Source organism: Gymnogyps californianus, chromosome 3 (genome assembly GCF_018139145.2).
Source record: "Gymnogyps californianus isolate 813 chromosome 3, ASM1813914v2, whole genome shotgun sequence".
In the NCBI taxonomy this organism is placed as follows: domain Eukaryota; kingdom Metazoa; phylum Chordata; class Aves; order Accipitriformes; family Cathartidae; genus Gymnogyps; species Gymnogyps californianus.
Genome location: NC_059473.1, coordinates 59,835,893 through 59,854,940, shown reverse-complemented (window position 1 = coordinate 59,854,940; position 19,048 = coordinate 59,835,893). Strand labels below are relative to the sequence as shown.

The 19,048-nt window shown below is 38.3% G+C and overlaps 1 protein-coding gene across 2 annotated transcripts in view; it reads right to left on the bottom strand.

Annotated features, from left to right (window-relative positions):
• Nucleotides 1-1,574: 1,574 nt before the first annotated feature.
• SNX9 (sorting nexin 9) overlaps nt 1,575-19,048 on the bottom strand; it is a 65,654-nt gene continuing 48,180 nt past the window's right edge. For both annotated transcript variants that reach the window (XM_050893734.1, XM_050893736.1), the window contains exons 12-18: nt 18,486-18,589; nt 15,642-15,719; nt 9,196-9,272; nt 8,162-8,251; nt 6,376-6,490; nt 4,801-4,892; nt 1,575-3,389 (exon numbers count right to left, since the gene is read on the bottom strand). In XM_050893734.1, coding sequence (XP_050749691.1) covers nt 3,342-3,389; nt 4,801-4,892; nt 6,376-6,490; nt 8,162-8,251; nt 9,196-9,272; nt 15,642-15,719; nt 18,486-18,589 — 604 coding nt within the window. In that variant the 3' untranslated portion in view covers nt 1,575-3,341. The remainder of the gene's footprint in view (nt 3,390-4,800; nt 4,893-6,375; nt 6,491-8,161; nt 8,252-9,195; nt 9,273-15,641; nt 15,720-18,485; nt 18,590-19,048) is intronic.

Here is a 19,048-nt window from a genome sequence, read left to right as displayed (position 1 = left end):
ATATGGAAAGTCTGTAGAGTGGAAAAAAACAACTGACTGAAAACCCACCTGCAACTCACCTTCCCCTGGTGCATGCTCACACGTCTCAGTGTGAAGCACTAAGAAAGGCAGAAGCAGCAGTAGCAGGATGCCTGCCTAGCGAGTGCTTTGCTTGCTGCAGACGGCTGCACGCCATGAGGCTGTGGAGTACTTTTGGCCAATCCAGACTCACAGTGTCTCTGGTGCATGTCAAACTAAACCACAGCACAAAAGATGCATCTCTTTCTTTACAAGGCTGTTAGTCTGAATTATTCTGCTGTACTAAACAAGACTAATTTTGGTAGCAGTAAAATGGATGTAAATTATTTAATCAGAATTTATAGAATATGGTAATACTTTCTCAACTACTTTATCATAGAAAACAGCAATTGCTCAGTAATGTAAAGATTTCAGTGCAAAGTTAGGCTTCATTATAGCATTAAAGAATACTCTTTCTAATTGTAGTAGACAGTACTCTTCCAAAACATACTATACATTGCAAAAACAACAAAGTCTGCTGCTGCAGTCTAATACCATGTGGGATTAACTGCAGACGAGAAATACAGGTAGCATTCTCCTTTGTATAGCTACATTTTTATTGTTAAAAAATGAATTTAGTACTTTAGCAGTAAATAAGCAATTAAAATATAAAGTTAAACCCAACAGCGAGGGCATTTGATGGCTTTTACAAAGTCACTGGGATAATGCCAGTGTTGGGCTCACCCTTGAAGAAAAGCATAAGCCAGGAAACAGTATTAAGGCTTTTTGATGCTCCAGAGATTAATTATTCAGCTATGACAAATGAAATTCAGGAGGGCACTGCTCAAGTCTTACTCTAACTTGTTATTCTTGTTTTATGACTGCATCTTCAGTGTGAAGATTTTCTGTTGCTCCCAACTCACCCAAACTAACTATGCTACTATTCATGTCTAATTTAAAAAAACCCAAATACCGAAGACAATCTAATTTCTATTCTGGGTCAACACCATGCCGACACAAAGCCAGGAATACACAGTAGCACTGTGCTCTACTACTTATTTGCAGTCAGGACGGTTCCATCAACCATGAGCTGGACTGACCTGAATAATGAAAGCTTACAACATAGGCGTAGCCTTTGCTGGTTTGCAGTCACTAGCACTATTATACCGTTCGGTTGCGATGCCTGCTTTATGGAAGACACATGGATGCTTTCTCATTCCTCAGCTGGCCAGTGTGTGTAAGCTGATGAAAAGCTATAAGGAGGATTTGCCTCATACTGCATCACCCTGTTAAAAAGCAATGTGATGATTTCAAAGAAAAAAATAAAATAGTCTGGTGGATATACATAAATATTTATTATCAGTTTAACTTCATTTTACTAGAAGTCTTTAAACAGTTTTTCTTTTTTGCCAAAATGTTGCATCTCTGACACAGTTGCTACTGTCATAGCTTCCCTGCACTGGGAATGCACAGCTTACACTTAGATTCCAAAACAATCGATTCAAGATAAAGAAACTTCAACTTTGGTGCATACGGAGCTATTTAAAGATTGGTAAAAAGACCCCCCCCTTCCCCCTCCCAAATTAAGGGTCTGTTACAAAGAGATTTCATTACCAAAAAGTGAATATACAAATGCTAAAAAAATGCTGGCTTGAAAAAGTGATTTCAGAATTTACTGTACACATTGTAACAATTTATTATATAAGCTGCTTCTACATGCAAGCAGATCTTACATTTGGTGTAAAACATTTATACACATTCTTTACAATTTGTACATATTTAAATGGCTGTATCAAACAACACTGCGCTATGGAATTTTGGAAGCAAACAACTAAAATTGGGAGGAGAAAAAGACAAGGTTTATAAAACGTGAACAAAACCTGTGACACTGAAAAGCATCTAGACTTAGGCTTAGTCTTGTTTGGTTTGGTTTCAGGTTATTCAGGCAGACCCAGATTTTCCTCCTAGCACACAAAAGTAACACCAATGCAAAACAGAATAAGGCAACTATTCAACCAGCAGACTGTACCCGTCACTTAGAATGGCTTATTGGTAAAATGCCTTTTTTGAATTTTTTTTTTTTTTTTGCTAAAATGTTTATTTTCTAGGTACATTTTAGCAAAATCTGCATTTTGGCTTTCCTGCTTGCTTATGGCATGAAATGAATTACTGTAGTTGGTGCCCACTGTGAACAGGGTTGGTGGTGGCTTTTTTGTTTTGAAAAGCCCAGGCCTCAAATGATATTTCAGTAGTATGAAAGAGGACACTGGGCCACTTAATAAGAGATCATGATCAAAGCACAGAGTTTGTGTGATAACTAATGATGTTATTCAGTACTTTTGTCACCTTTTAGTTTGCGTTAGAAGGTAACAAAAAGTTAACCCAAGCCAATAGCATACCATACTACTACATGAAGACCTGAGCTTAGTTGGAATTTGGGGACTTCTACTAGTTTGGGTTAGATGTGGCAGTGCCCCCTCTGCTGAAACACTTCAAACTCTCAGGGGGGGTAAAAGGGAAGCTGGCCCTGTACAGCACTGAGGAACACCAGTGCCTCATGGCATAACGTCGGGGGGGGTGTCAAAGTGCTGGTATGGAAAACTGTTTTTCACACCTTCCTGAATGGCTCGTTCCTCGTTTGTACTTTGTCTTCTTACACAGTGCATAGCGAGAAAGAAAAGAGCCTGACATAAGCTCTGAGGTGTTGTGCCACAAGTATAAGATTTAGTTAGAAGCAAAAAAAGAAAGGGAAGAATAAATGATATTTACCAGAAGTCACAATGGGAGCAGTATGCCATGGTTGCGTATGGGAAGCAAAACTTAGAACAAAGTCTTCATTCAGGAGATTATCGTGAACATGTACCAGAAACCTACACAAATATAATTCCTCCTGGCTACTGAACTGCTAGAGAGCTGAACTGAATATAATGAGTATTAAAGTCATTTTCTCAAGCTTGTCTGCTTTCCCACTTCAAGAGAGATATAAATTTGTAACTCTGATGTTGGTTAAGAGTTTTGGAAGAACATCTGATAGACGCAAGTCTGCATGAAGTCCATGGCAACATATCAGTTTGATAATTTAGATCCCTATAACTGTTTTTTTTTATTTAAATTATGATACAAATGGGACAGCATTCAAGATAAGAGAACCTTACCTTATAATTTAGGTGGATAAAGTAAAATTTTAAATAATTCTTTTTTTTCTACAACTGATTTTTGCTGTTGTTGGGGGTTTTTTGGTGGGTTTTTTTGGCTGGCAAAGGCTAACAAGTTTTTATTAGCATTGCCCCAAAATCAGAAAAGCACTTCGGAGTTGTTCTTTATTGTTGACTACTCCTTATTCTCTACATCACAGGAAAGCGGCTGAGTGCCTGCCTCAGCTTCTGTGCAATCTGAAACAAAGAAACAGAACATATTTAATATGTAGTCACTTTACACTACGCAGAAATACGATTGCAGGCTAAGAAATTAAATGAATTGTTCCCTCATTTTCTGAAAACCTGCAGATTTTCTGTATGTAGGACTCTCAAAGCATTCCATTATAAATACTTTTCTTCTCATATATACACTTTCTGCCTTGTGCGTTTTGTGCTTTCCCCACTCAGGTTGTGTTGGAGAAAGTATCGTAGGCAGGGCTATCGTCCTGCCTATTAGGTTATCTAGCACTGCACTATGCAGGAGGGCTACAGGAACAAAGCCAGATTTTTCATGAAATCCATTTCCCTGCTGAAACAAGGCCACACATCAGAACAGAGCTCCTGTGCTCTCCCCACAGCTCTCACGGTAGCCAGCACCCCACATGTGAACATAGATCTGGTCCCTGTACTGGGGAGAGAGGATTGGTACAAGGAGACTGGTGAGGCTGCAACCAGAAGAATTGGGATAGACTGGACAAGAAACTGAAAGAAGGTAAGGGGAAACCTATGCCTAACCCCATCACACGTGTCAGAGAAACTGAGCAAGGTGACCTGATGGGGGACGTGAAGTTCTCATCCACTAAAGACACCTCTGAAGCCCCACTGGCACCTTTTACTGCTGTGAAGGGCAACCAGTTGCTTATATTACTCCTTTAAGTGACAGAAGCCAGGTTCCAGCACACTCAAACTTACGTTTTACCAGCATACCACATTAGAAAATTTGTTCTCGGGTTTCATTTAAAAAAACACAAGGAATACACGCATAAGAACAATGTTACATGAGAACTAAGGTTGTAGGTCAAGTGCTCAGAGTTAACATATTTAATAAGTCACCTAAACCACTCCCCCACCCACACTTGTATACCTCAGGCTTCAAATCACAGAAGCTTCCCTTCATTCTCCCATCCTACGGGAGGGAAGTTTTGTTCAAATGGTTTATTGTTATATGCAGTAAGAAAGACCTGCTGCACTGAATATCACAGAACTAAAATACTTTGTAACCTTAGTACTGGCATTAGGAAAAAAAAAAGTCAAGCTGTCACCAATAATGTTTCTCAACACTGGTTTTTAGGTCTAATAGGTCTAATATGACAGTCATGTACATAGGATAGTATCTATAGGAAAATATTATTTTAACTCATTCTTTGGTTTTTCTTTGGTTTTTTTGTTGTTGGGTTTTTTGTTGTGGTTTTTTTTTTTTTTTTTTTTTTTTTTTTTTTTTACACACACACACACACACACACACACACACACACACACACTTCTTCAAATATCTGCTGTCTGAGAGGGGCTCATACAAAAAGATGATTCAGTATTGCAAGTATTTCTTATAAAAGTAGCAGCACAGCACGTGCCAGGAAAATGGCACTGAAATACTACACCTTACCGTTTCATAAAACTGTGCCTGCTGCTCCAGATACAGGCGAATGACACTGTTGTAGTCATAAATCCGGTTACTGTGGAAGTGATTCATCTCAGCTGCAATTAGACCCAGGAGGCAAATTATTTAAGAGAAGCATTGGTAATTAGAAACAGTTTCACTCAGTTCAGGTTAGTTACTGTGCAACAAGCTCAGTGTCCGGGCCTGCCAGTATAGTTATTGTTCTCATGCTTCCACAACCGCTTTTGGCTGCAGCACTCAAGTTATGATGGAACTGTTCGAAAAACTGGTAGGGTGTCAATTACTCACTGCTAAAATATGGACACTTCCTGGATAAAGCCAGGTTCTTATTACAGTACTCAGGTGTACAAAGATTTGATAAAGAATACAAGCAGGATTTTCTCCTACTGAGGCAACTGCTCTTTCCTGAAGTGTTTCCAACAGAATTTGGCTAGGACATTCAGATTTACAAGGGTGTAAATATCAAGTTGTAAGCCACAGCTGTAAATATTTAGCTCAAAAAAAAAAAAAAAAAAAAGATACAGCCAGTAGTGTTTGACCCATTCTTGACTGAGGCTGTTTCAGTAGAAACCTGAGAAACAGCATTACTGAATCCATACCACCTTTCACCACTTTCTGCATCTCTTGTCGGATCACAGCTTACAGCTGAAATAAAAAGTTAAATGTATTTTGAGATACCCATAGAGGGAGAAGAAATACTCTAGATTGTAAAAGTCATCCTAGAGATCTCTTTCATGATTACCACTTATACAGCACAGTCCTCTTGCATCACTGTGACCAGTAAGGAGGGGGTGGGCAGTTTTCTTGTTTGTTTTTAAAATCAATTTTGTGTGCTGCTCTGACTTTGTCCTGTAAAATACTGAGTACTCTTGGCTTTAAGTCAGCGGAAAAAGATGCAACTCCCTCAGCAATGAGTAGTCCCACTGAAGTCAGTAACAGGATGCGCTTAAGGGCTTGATATCCTGCAGGACTGAGCCCTGACTCCTCACTTCCCCGGTTTTTCAGGTGCGGTGTGCTACGTCTCATATTTACATGTCTAACCTAAAGAGGAAAAAGCTCATTCAAAGAGCATCCAGGAAATAAAATCTTATCCACAAGAACATGAATCTCAACTGGATCATGTCTGACTAAACCATGAGTCAGAAAAACACTTCTGCACGTGATGAACTGCTTCCTGCACCAGGGCACATGCTTTTTCTTTGAGACACTATTACTTCAAAATGAAAGAATCAGTCTGGGGTAGTTAGTGTTTTTTTTGGTTGTGGTTTTTTTTGTTGTTGTTGTTTTGGGGGTTTTCTTGGTTTTTTGGTTTTTTCTTTTTTAAAATTGCATTTCCAAAACACGTATCTTTTGCAATAGCAATATGAGATTTGAAAGAAAACAATGGGCAAAATAACTGCAATTTTAGGAAAATCTAAGCAGGTCACAAAAAAAACAAACTCCATGCCTCATTCTTATTATCATTCCTGGTAGAACAAAAATTCTCTTTCTAAGTTTGTTACTTAAGAGATGTCCTTCAGAGGTCCACAACATTGCCATTTAGCCCAAAATTTGGTTTACCTTGTAGTGCATAAGCCATGGTGCTCACACGTTTCACCATGTTCTGTTTATCTTGTGGTGTTATTTTACTGGTTGCAACTAATTTATCACTTTCCTTCACTCTTTCTATTGCTCCCTGTAGAAACCAAATGCAGAAAGATTAAAAGAGTAGATTAAAAGAGTAGTCAACTTAAAGGTCTTTACAGTCATCTAAAACGCGACTGGCCACATTTTGAGCTTGCACACTGTACACACTTATATACACACACAACGACCAATTCTGCCTTCCCGCATTTTCACTCTATTGCTTTCAAGAATCCTAACAGCTTGCAAAAAGTGACTTCCAACACAGGCATGAACACAGTCACTAGGAAATTGAGTTTGGTAAAGGCAGTAATACTCAAGAATATATACAGAAAGGCCAAAAGGACCAAATTTCAAAATACAGCTGACCAACACAACAGCCATCCAAAAGCCTCAAACTATTAAATGCCTGTAGAACCTTATTTGCACATTATACAATATGAGACAACATAAACTATTTTCCAAGAGACTACAACTCATTGCAATGTGTAACTTTTGATTCGGGAAAATCCTTGTGTCACATAAACAACAAGTATAAAAAGAAATGACTCCTCCTTCACAATGTATTTGTGCCAAACAACATTCAAGAGAATCTATTTACACATCTCTTGGCAGTAGGCTTATGTTTCGAGTTTTAAAAACATTTCTTCTCCTTTTATGGTATTTTTCCCCAAATATTCTGTGGGATGAGGGACTGTAAGTGTCCTGAAGAAAGAATACACAAATGTGATATGCTTTTATATTTGTTGCTCTCAGAAGTATGTTCTTGTTTTATACATTTAACACTTCAAGTGGTAAAAAAATACTTGTGTAAAAATTTTTAAGTATTAAACAAGTAGTTTCCTGAAATATGTTACAGCAGGCACATGAACATAAGGAAAACTCTAGGACCAAAACAAAAAAAAAAGAAAGAAAACAAAAGAAGGAAAAAAAGAAGGGGGGGGGGGGGGAGAAGGGAGGGAAAAAAAAAGAAGGGGGGAAAAAAAAAAAAAAAAAAAAAAAAGAAGAAGGGAAAAAAAAAAAGAAGGGAAAAAAAAAAAAAAAAAAAAAAAAAAAAAAAAAAAAAGAAGAAAAAAAAAAAGAAGAAGGGGAAAAAAAAAAAGAAGGGGAAAAAGGGAAAAAAGGAAAAAAAAAAAGGCAGAATATCCAAAACTAGATACAATGGCTACATTTATTATTATTTGATGGCTTTCATATTACAGAGAACAAAGTGGTTGTTTTTTGCTGCTGGTGTTTTGTGGTTTTTTCCCCCCAGAAAAGTTAGCCCTATTCTCTGTTTTTCAATAGTAAAGAAACTTCTAGGCAGTGCATGATTATTTATCGCATATCAGTAAGCTAGCCATGTAAGCATACACAATTTTTCCTACAATACTGGTATGGTTTAGTATCAACTACCATGTAAGACTCAAATATTACAAATTTACACTACTGCTATTCACCACATTGGGACATGATGTTAACCTGAAGAAAATCATGAAGCTTCTAGTGCTCTACTATAGCAGAAAGTCATGATATTCTCAAATCTCGAGACAAGTTCTAGCTTCCCTCCCCTCTAAGTATTTTTTATTTTAAAAATCAACACACCAGTTTCACAGAAACTTTCAGTGTTTCTGGAAGCAGGGGCCAGGCTGCTGCACAAATGCAGTGTACCAAGATGCAGCAACTTTTGTTGCTGTAGATCTTCCTACTGCCCAACCCTTAAAAGGAAAGGCCCCTCACATACCTTATGAGCTCCTATGATGTCAGGGAAGCAACCAAGAAATCCCTTATATTCATGATTTGTTTCCATCAAAAAGTGAAGATCTTTCTTCGGCTAATAAACAAAGTGTAAGCATTAGTAAAAGTATCTGTGGCATATTAACATCACAGAAAAGAAACCACGATGCCAAAAAAGGGTGAGGGAAATAAGGGAAGGCAAGAATAGAAAAAACCCAAACCAAAATCTTAATTGTTTATTGCAAGTTTTTCATATTTAAAAAGGTCCTTATTAAAATATAAGCTCTTCGGAGCAAGGCGCCAAGCACCAGTGAGCAGATGCCTCTGTTCTTTGTTTTACTCAACACTAGCTTATGAAGTGAGGGGTTTTGTCTCAAATTTTCACTGAAGAGGAGTTACCAGTACAATCTCATTACATGTACAGATACGTACATGCACAGGTGCATCTCCTTAGTTGCGGACTTGGAAAGCTGTTTTAAGAACTTCCAGACTCAACCTTGAGATCAAGAGGATCTGCATTTTGGAGACTTTAAGCTTAATACACTAAACATCAATTTATGACTTGAATACTGACACCAATCAGGATTTAAGCTAGATTTTTACTGAAGCAGGCAATTGCATGTCAAGACAATGGAATGCAGCAAGATCTGGATCCTGTAGACATTTGGGGAATGCAGGGGGAAGGTAGAAATCCTATCCTTGATTAAATCTCATTCTTTTGTATCAGTAATGAAGACAGCTCACTGACATCAGAAAACGAACACGTTTGAAGAGGAAGTAATTACTTTAGTATTTTAGAAATCAGAATGTGAGCTTTCTGATCCAAGAGAAATACCCTCCCATCACATCATCCCTAAGTTGACACACATAGTAGAAAAGAAGATGAAAGTGCATTTAAAAGTATTAATAGTAATTTCATTTAACTGGTCTGCAGCACTAGCAGTTATGTTTTAACAGAAAAGAGAAAAAAACAAGTCAGAAGCGATCCAAATAGGTGATATGTTTGTACACACTATGCCAATGCATTCATAATACTCCTACCTGATCTGCTACAAGACTGGCGATTTCTTCATAGGTTTTTCCTGCTTCTGTTATTGCTCCATTGAGATCAGATTCTCCTAAAAGTAAACATCAGTGTTCAAATTACAGTAAGTCAATTACAGTAAGAAACTTGCCTTGATTCAAGGCAAATTTCTAAAATAGCTTATTTTACAATAATAAATGCCTAGTCATCACTTTATAACCAGCATAAATAAAGATGTTAGAAAAAGAGTAGTAGTTTTTATACCATTAAAGAAGGAAAACTCTGAGGATCTTGTAGAAAATGAATGCTAAAGGGACCACGTAAACACTGTTCTACCATAGTACTAGCACTATTCACTTCCACATTTCTTAATTATATGTAGTTTAAATACACAGGTATTCCCCCACATGGGGCAACAGGAAGCCTACCAGAATAGGAGGGAAGGGAGAATGAGGAGGGTGACACGGGAAGATAAACTAACAACGCTGAAGAGACACCTGCTGTTCGGATTTTTAATAAATGTTTTTCATACCTGATAAGCAGTAAATTCTCCGTGATGCCCTATGGAGCAGTGATGCTAGCCCTAAGCTCTCCAACAGTCCTGGACCGTCATTATTAGAAGGTCAGAGAAGCAGAAGGAGGACCAACTAACTTTTTTCTTTGCCAACAAGATTTCTGACCCCTTAGGGAACTCTTGGATAATATTTTCAAGCTCTGTAAGAATCGCTGCTTTTGAGAGTGAGTTTCTAACTTTCATCATCATATGAAATAGATCAAAGGGCCCCACAAACTACACTTAAAAATACAGACATCACCACAAATCCTAAGCTAGATAACACCACAAGCGCTCATAACACTGTATTACTAGCAGGACATGGCTATGTGGGACAAAGATGGAAACAAGCCTTACATTCTTGGTTTTTTCATGCCACTTCACCTTCCCAAAACACCACAGGTTTTTTCCATCCTTGTTAGCTTGTCCAAAGCATGTAGTCAACAGTAAGGAAAGCAAATTGAGGTAGAGAAAGGGGAAGGTATAATTTGCAGATATCAAATTTTAGTTTAAGAAAAAATTATTTTTCTCATCCTTTCAGACATGTCTTGATATTAGGCAGCAGTTAGTCTTTTACAAACATTTTGGTTTTATTCTATAGACATTAATCAGTGACTTAACTGAAAATCACCAAACATTGACTTCATTAATTATTAATTTGAACATTAAAGTATCTTCTTTTACTACAACATATGGACTAATCTACGTTAGAGATCTATTAGATAGGATTCCTTCATTTTAGCATGTCCTAAAGGAAACAAGGTAATGACTGAATGTTGCTTCAGTTCTATCAATCGATCCTTACTTTCCATTAGACTGGTTTCATAAAGCCAAAAGCTTTGAGGGAAAGCTACCGATCCTAAGAACTAGTAAGTCCATCAACACAAACACTGCTAAAGAAATAGTTATTTTTGTCCTATTTGAGCCTGTCTGGATAAAATAAAAATAAAGAAAACATGAAATCCCATTGTGAGATCTAAGAGGTATATAATTCAGAAGATATCTTCACATTGTTGTAAAACAATAAAAATTTTCAGGGACATCAATTTCATTATTTCAGGTAGACTTAAATAATTTCATTATTTCAGACCTCCCCATGTCTGCTCAGAAGTAACCTTGAGTAACCTTGAAGTAACTGCTGCTTAGGCAACCGACTCCTAGATTTTGGGACAAAACATGGTGTGGCTTTAATTAGTCAGAAGCCAGGTTAGTCTAGATGTTGCTGTTCTTTTCATAATGCCATAAAAGGCAATGATTTTTCCTATCTGAGCAAAAAGAAAGAGGAAGAGCATGTATATTTGAGTAGAAAGAAAATCCTCCCCTTCTGTGCAGAACTCACTCAAAGGACCTTCATAGACTGGAGCTTCAAAGAATCTAGACAAACCGTCCCAACACCGATCGTCTTTCATTTGGGGGCAGCAGGGCACAAAGCCAGCTTGTAGAAGGCACAGGGTGCATTAAGAGTTTCTACTACTAGCAGAGGCATTCACACTCCTCCAAAAGTTGGGCTAAGGGACAGGATATTTAAAAGTTGTTCCAGAGAGTGGATCCCGACAATAGACAGGCACACAAGTGGCAGAAGAATATCTGCAGCTCCTCACACTGCATCCTTTTCTTCTGCAATCTCTTTTTCAGGTAGTGCCAGGGCAGCCTTAAAGAGCCAGATTTCATCTCTCACCTGCCGCACCCTCCAAGTTCTAATACACGTTATCAGCAGTGTCATGCCATGCTCAGTCACTCCCCACACCAGGCCATCTTGCAGAGATACCGCATGCAACCCACATGCTCAACCATCAGAGTAACTTGAATTCCAGCAGCAGATTGCTCCCAATCACTGTTGTCAGCATGCATTTTGGTCAGAGCTTTGTTACTCGGACAGGGCCGAGTTTCTAGCATTCTTGGCTTCTGAACTAATGCGAAGCTGGGAATGGGCTTCTTAACTCAAGCCGTGAAGGCTGAGCTGGGTCCCAGTGCAAGGATATACCAGGATGTCAGGGGTTCTTTAATCAATGGAAAAGCAGAAAGCCCCACATGCTGCTGACATTTACAACAAAATCAGGGCAGTGTGCATTACATATATCCCCACGAGAAACAGAGAGGGCTTAAAAGCATTGACTAAAGGTAGTTGTAAAAAGACCAGTTAAAATGGCCAGTAATATTCTACAGATATTTTAACCCAACCGCAAGGAAAAACTGATATTTTCATTGATTTACAGGCCTGCATGCTGTCATAGGGAGATGAAGGAAGATGTAAAACTATGAGGAGTCTTTTGGAGACGTTTAACAGAGCATCTCTTAGCAGTTCAACTGCTTGGTAAATGCCAGTGATTATCACCTCTGAAGGAATACAGCAGGCACATTGAGGCAACTAATACTCTGTAAGGCTTGACTGGGGCAGCAGAATTTTTTTTTGTCAAGAAGTGGTTTTGGTTTCTTTTCTTTCAAAGCATGTTTTAACAGAATCCAGGAGCAGGAAAAAGATCAAGTTTGATGTACTAAGGAACTACTTGTAGCAAGATTTTTCTTGACAAGTACGCCTCAGACTGATGTTCAGCACACAAGAAGCTTGGAAGGCAAGATGTGCCTGTTGCTAGCTGGCAGGATAGTTAAACTTGCATGTAACTGCCTAACAAAATTCCTGAGGGGTGATGTAGGATTAGGAGATCTTAGTATGGTTGAATGGCATACCATAGCCATTCATGTTTTCTTAATATAGGAGAAAGACTCGCCCAGATTTGGTGCCGCAAAAGAGAAGCCGTGCTATTTAAGGCTGCATTAACCTCACGGTATCGTATCACGCAATAAGATAGGCAACGTAGTGCCAGGCTGCAAGACACTTCCAGGCATATTCTGGAACTGTCCAATATGCATTTTTGGACCAGGATCACACTTTCAAAGCATGTGTTCTTAAAACCGATCAGACAACACATAGGCCCATGGCCAAGTTAAATGAGAACCTCTCAATGCGTCCTTAATAGTTTTAAAGGTACCCTTGCCTCTGCAAATACTGGGGACAGATTCCTAATATGCACTGTGGCTGGCAACTAATTGATAAGACTCATTCTGCAGCATAAAAGCTTGAGTGAGTCAGATTAATGAGTGCATCTTGCCTGGTGCAATCTTAAACATTTTAGGCTGAAAATCAGAAGAGAAGGCAGTAGACATTCACCACACATAATAAGGATTTGCAGAGCAAGGAGGCAGCACTGATGAAAGAGGTAAGAGACAGTAGATACATCCCATTCTAACTGTGCAAATGAACCAATTAACAGTGTATTCAATATGTCAGAAGTCAGCTACCAGTAGCCGGAAATGTTCGTGTCATCAAATCAGTTGTTGCAATCTTCAGTGGCCTATATGCTTAAACTTCCAGAACTCAAGTATTAAAAAAAAAAAAATAAAAGGAGGATGAAGATATTCAGCTCCCAACAGAAACTGAACTGATTGCCTTTAAGAATGGCTGAAAGAGCCATTTCTCTTTACTGATAGTCCAGAAAAATCATACCCCATACTCAGCCTAGCTAGTACTTCTTCGTTTGAAGGAATGTGCCTTCTTTTAAGTACTGAGATCAGGAAAGCCGCATCCTATCAGTTTAAATCCAGGTGCTTACATCTCTTACATAGAGTCTGCTTAATCCACAGACCTGTACCTGAGCCAACCATCAAATGAAATTGTACACAAAGAGCAGGCAGGACAGAGCGAGGGCAGCAGTGATGAAGACATTTAAAGCAACAGGTGCACTGCACTTACTCTCTCCTCCTGGGAACTCAAATTAAAAAGCAAAGAATCCCACTTATTATTAATTCTGAAAAAATACACTGGTGTACCAGTGTCCTGGTTTCGGCTGGGACAGAGTTAACTCTCTTCTTAGCAGCTGGTACAGTGCTGTGTTTTGGATTTAGTGTGAGAATAATGTTGATAACACACTGATGGTTTAGTTGTTGCTAAGTGGCGCTTATCTTAAGCCAAGGATTTTTCAGTTTCCCATGCTCTGCCAGCAAGCAGGTGTGCAAGAAGCTGGGAGGGAGCATAGCCGGGGCAGCTGACCCGAACTAGCCAAAGGGATATTCCATAACATGGAACGTCATGACCAGTACATAAACTGGGGGGAGTTGGCCGGGAGGGGCAGATCGCGGCTTGGGCATCAGTCAGTGGGTGGTGAGCAATTGCATTGTGCATCACTGGGTTTTTTTTCCTTTTTTTCCCCTCTCTCCTTTTTTTTGTTATATTCCTTTTCATTACTATTATTATATTTCATTATTATTATTGTTAGTATTATATTTTACTTCAGTTATTAAACTGTTCTTATCTCAACCCACGAGTTTTACCTTCTTTCCAGATTCTCCTCCCTATCCCACTGGGAGCCGGGGGGGAGTGAGGGAGCGGCTGCGTGGTGCTTAGCTGCTGGCTGGGGTTAAACCACGACAACCAGTTATTAAAAAGAGCAAAATATATGGAATCAGGACAACGGCATCAGCGGGAAGGGCATTTTCCTCAGCAATATACTAGGGTGCAACCAGATACAACTGGGCAAACAGCAAAGAGAAACATCCTTCTCTTGTTCCCAATCATCATGGGATCTATTTTTTCATACCATTCGAAGATGCTGGAAATCAAATTGAAGCTTTCCTTCATAAGGTTGATCTGCAATTTTGCATCCTAGCTTTAAGCCATATTGTTTTCCCTTTACCCTGGCAAAAGAATGTGTGTTATAGTTCAAGCAATTTTCAGTCCTTTCTCAAGAATTCTTGCTACAGATTGTATCTGGCTAGGATTTACAGTTTTCTAACCCATGCTAAGAGTACATAACTATGCAAATCCCCTACTTGGTTCTTACATCCAAAAGTAACATTTTAGGCAATATGCTATGCTCCAATTCTAACTAAGCAGTCATCCTGCTGAAGTACAGGACAAAGATGAGAACAAACTACAGGGACTATGCCTATTTCCAATGTTTCCAGCAGCAGAGAACCTGAGTTTCAGCAGTGGTTGCATTTTAATACATGGTTTATGGGGCAAAAAGCTTTAAGAGTACAAAGCAAGGGATAGATGAGTAGTTGGAGTAAGTACTTGGTCAACTAGAAGTCCTAAGATGGACAGATTTCAGGAAGCCTCTATGCTATAACGTTTAAGGTGTTAGAACACAGCAATTTTGCTACTAAGTCTAGGAAAAAAAGAAAAAAATACATTTGACAAAAGAATCCCAGAGAAAATGGACTCAATAAGCTCCCTCTGGGATATGAGGAAATATTTTCCAGTTATCTGGAAAACATCAGTAGAACTTAACTATCAAAGCAGGATTTTAAGTTTGGCCTAAAGAGTACATTTTAGGAGAGCTTTAAGCAATTGATGCCCTCCTTTTCCCTCCCGTATCTTTCATATGTAACATGACAGGCTCTATTTTAGGGCTCTTGAAGGAAAAGGAAAGGTGAAGGACAAGAGAAGGCTACAGTAGCCAACCCTCCAGCCCATATAATAGTATACAAAAATCTTGTAAGAAGTTTTCCACCCTCATGTGGAGCAGTTGTTTCATGAAGTAAGTCACACAATAGTTCTGTGACAGATATTTTCAAGGCCGCATTTTCTCCCCTTTCCTTTGATATCACAAAAAATGCTACAGCATGTTTTGTCAGTCAGCTCAGTGACCAGATTATATATTAATGAGATCAAGCTGAACACCACCACCAACCCACCACATGATTATACAGTAAGAGAAAACAAGATTGCAGACTAGAATATAAAAACTTCATAATACACACAGGAAAACAAGTTTTTAATATTTTTTCCAGAATCATGTTTGACATCTAAAGTTCAAAGAGGAAAGCATTAAGATCTTTGGCAAAAAATGTAGCATGATGTAATTAAAATATCTTTTGTTAAATAAAGTACAAATGAAGCTATGGAAGTACCTTGATATCCACTAGTGCTGAAGACCAGTGCCAGGCTCTGCAACGCTTTTCCTATCTTCTGGTATTCCTTGGGTAGTGCTTAAAGTGGGGAAAGGATGGGGAAAAGAGGGAAACAGAAGCAAAAACCCACAAGGGTAAGTGAGACTAAATCTGCAGCATTTCCAAAACTTGATAGAAGCAGATGTCAAAAACAACTAGGTTTTACATTTCCTCTAGTGAAGCATTTACAATCACATTCTTACCCCCTCCCCTGCTACAGACGTTCCAAGACTGGATAAAGCAATTGCAATCTGGATTCTTGAAAGCCACAAACAGTTGGGGAAACAGTGTGTGACTGCTATTTTAAAAAAAAAAAAAAAAAAAAAAAAAAAAAAAATCTCACTGCACTCCTAGCTCAGTCCTCCTATGCATACAGTGATTTTTTTTTTCTCCCCCTCACGAGCAGACTTTATGCTCCTGGGCGGGGGGGTTGGGGGGAAGTGCTGCAGTGATATAGAGAATAGCTCTCATTAATATTTTAGAGAGGAGATTATTATACAGACCTATAATACCTAAACTCTCCTCAAATCATGGATTTTATATTTAAAGGCACTAGAAACCAAGATTATCTAGAGACAAAAATTGGTGCAAGTATCTGAATAATAAAATTGGTTTTTATAATCTATTTATTGAAAATGTATGCATAAATTGCTTCCTCACAATGAAGTCAATAAGCTCTAATTTATGAGTGCATTCATTATTAACACTTTGAATACCACCACCCCAGAGGCCTAAAAAGCAATCTGAAAAGCAAAAGCAATTTTTTATAAGCTATCTATGCTAGCAGAAAAAAACCCAAGTAGATGTGCTTTTTGTTATCAAATATTTGTATTCAGAAGCTACACTGTCCAGGTAAATAGCAGTTTTTTTAGTTGCTCTAGCATCCCACACAATCTGATTTTCACAGAGGAACCCTTCTGTGTGGTAAAAAAACCCCCACAAAACCCAAAACCCAAACCCTCCAAACCATATAATTTTATTGATTATATTTGATCAAGTTCTTGCCCAGAAGTTAGATTATTTATGACAACTGGTATTTCTTATACAACAGGTACCATTCAGAGCACCAGAGTTCTGTTACCAGCCATTAACTTGTTACTGAATCCCCAGTGGGAACTTCAGTGAAGAACGTTTTGTTTCTTTTCCCTTGCATTTAAGAAGCTTCCACTGTCAGTCATTTTAAATATCATGTAATGGAATGCATGTAACTACTGCTCAGGAAGTGCCAAAAATACTTCTGACTAGGAGATGGGACTACAGCTGACAGGGAACTTAAAACCTAAGAGACTACTGAAATTCTTCAGTTTTGCATATCCGGATTTACCAGTCTCCTTTTTCTATTCAGTATGAATGTCTGGAAAATTGAAAGTTAAAATTTTCAACACAATCACATCTGACTTACTGCATTTATGCTAACTAATTAATAGCTGTATTAGAAGAGTCATTCCATACCTAAAGCACTAGTGTCATAGCTTTAGGGAGATTTTAGCAGTGAACAAGATACTGAATTTCTACTGTAAGCACAAGTCACAGCCAGCCCTTAACTATGGTGGTTTTGATCATTTCTTCTGTAACTGCAAAGCAACGCTATTTTTCTAGCCTCATCTGAGGGACCTTATTCCTTCCCCTGCCCTCTGCTTCCCCCTCAGTATCATTTCCTAGTGAAGTGAGATCTGTACAATGTTAGAGCTGTGTCCTGTGTTAGACTATTTTTGACCAGCAGGAGGGTCAGTGACGTGTAGAAGGAAACCCTCTTATTCAAAGTGGGGAAACGTAAATAATTTAAAGTTCACGTCCTACAGGTGATCTGATGTGATCTAATGTAGGTCTAATGTAATCACTAACTAAGGTCTAATGTAATCACTACCAGAAGAGACTGGGCTTCTATACTTCCCATTCCCTCCAGTCAGCCCCAGATATTCAACTGCAGTATTAGATTAGAAAGCAGCAAGGAGATAACTCAGGAGATGTACTTACTCCCAAGTCTGGGGACAATGTTTTTTTGCAGGAGTTAAAAAGAGGAAAAAAAACAAAAGGAAAGAAAAAAAAAAAAAATGGAGGAGATTTATGTGATAGGTCTTTGGTGACCAGACACTACAGCCTGCCCTGAAGTGTTTCTTATTATGATCCTCAGCTGTAGTACCTGCTTCCTTTCAATAGCTGCTTTGTGGTGGCCACAAACACTGAACACTGCTGTGGACTAGGAAATTAGAGCCCAGGCAGAGTCATAGGGACTTGGTGTGAAGTTCTGCAACCCTAAATATCTGTGGGAAGGAAGAGACAAGATAGGAGAAAAAGAATTGGGCTAAAGATTAAGTTAGAATCAAGTTGTTTTTTCTTTTTTCTTTTTTTAAACTCATTTCATCTTTAAATCACTCCTCCTGGCATGCAAGAATCCTAAGTAGGGGGATAATAAAATTCAGTCATTTATGATTTCATCAAATAGACAGGTCTACTTTGCCCATGTCACTAAAATGTAGATAAATGACAAATATATGAGAACAGGTCCAACAAGAGCTTTAGCTGGTTACTAGAATTACTTAACTTTTAATATTTTTAAACCTATAGGCAGGGACTAGATATTTCTGTTATGAGAGAAGGAAAGAAAAAAAAACACAAACAAAAAACTTGCACAGTTTATACTCTCAGACACTGTAAGCAGCCAGAATGCCATACAATTCTCATGATAATTTAGGATTTCCTTTAGTTTTAAAATATGCCTTGAATTATAAACAACAAAAACAATGACAAAAAAAACCACAAAGAAACACAGAAATGACTGCTGAGTTTAGAAGGGACACTTACGCCCTGTACACCTCTTCCAGTGCTCTTGTCCCACTGTAAGCAGCTCTTTAACTCCATCATCCATTGCTTTGGTGAACCTACCCACTGCATCACATTTCTGTTCTCTGTGGCATTTGGAAAAAGCAAAAACGAAAAGCAGTTTAACAGATGAATTATACTAACTTTAAACACAATACTGAAGTGTTTAGTAGTGTCAACTAGGTTTAGAAAAAAAAATAATCAGAGAAATAAATGAATTCCTTGAAATCTCTGCCATTTCACTGAGGTCAGAATTTCCCTCTTAGATAGAGGCATTTTTCATTCTATTTTCCTCGCTCTGTTAAACACGTGGTGCTGGACTATCATTCTTACTATGGCTAGTTACCTTAAAAAAAAAAAAAAGCTACTAGCTAAATATCCTCTCCAAAGAGATCAAATAATAACAGAACAGCAAAATTTGATTTGAGGAAAATGCATCCCTAGAGCACTTAACACAAATAGAAAGACCCCACATTGACAGGACATTAGATATTAGAGTAACAGAAGTAGCAAAATTCATACAACAGTGAACAAAGAAAATAATT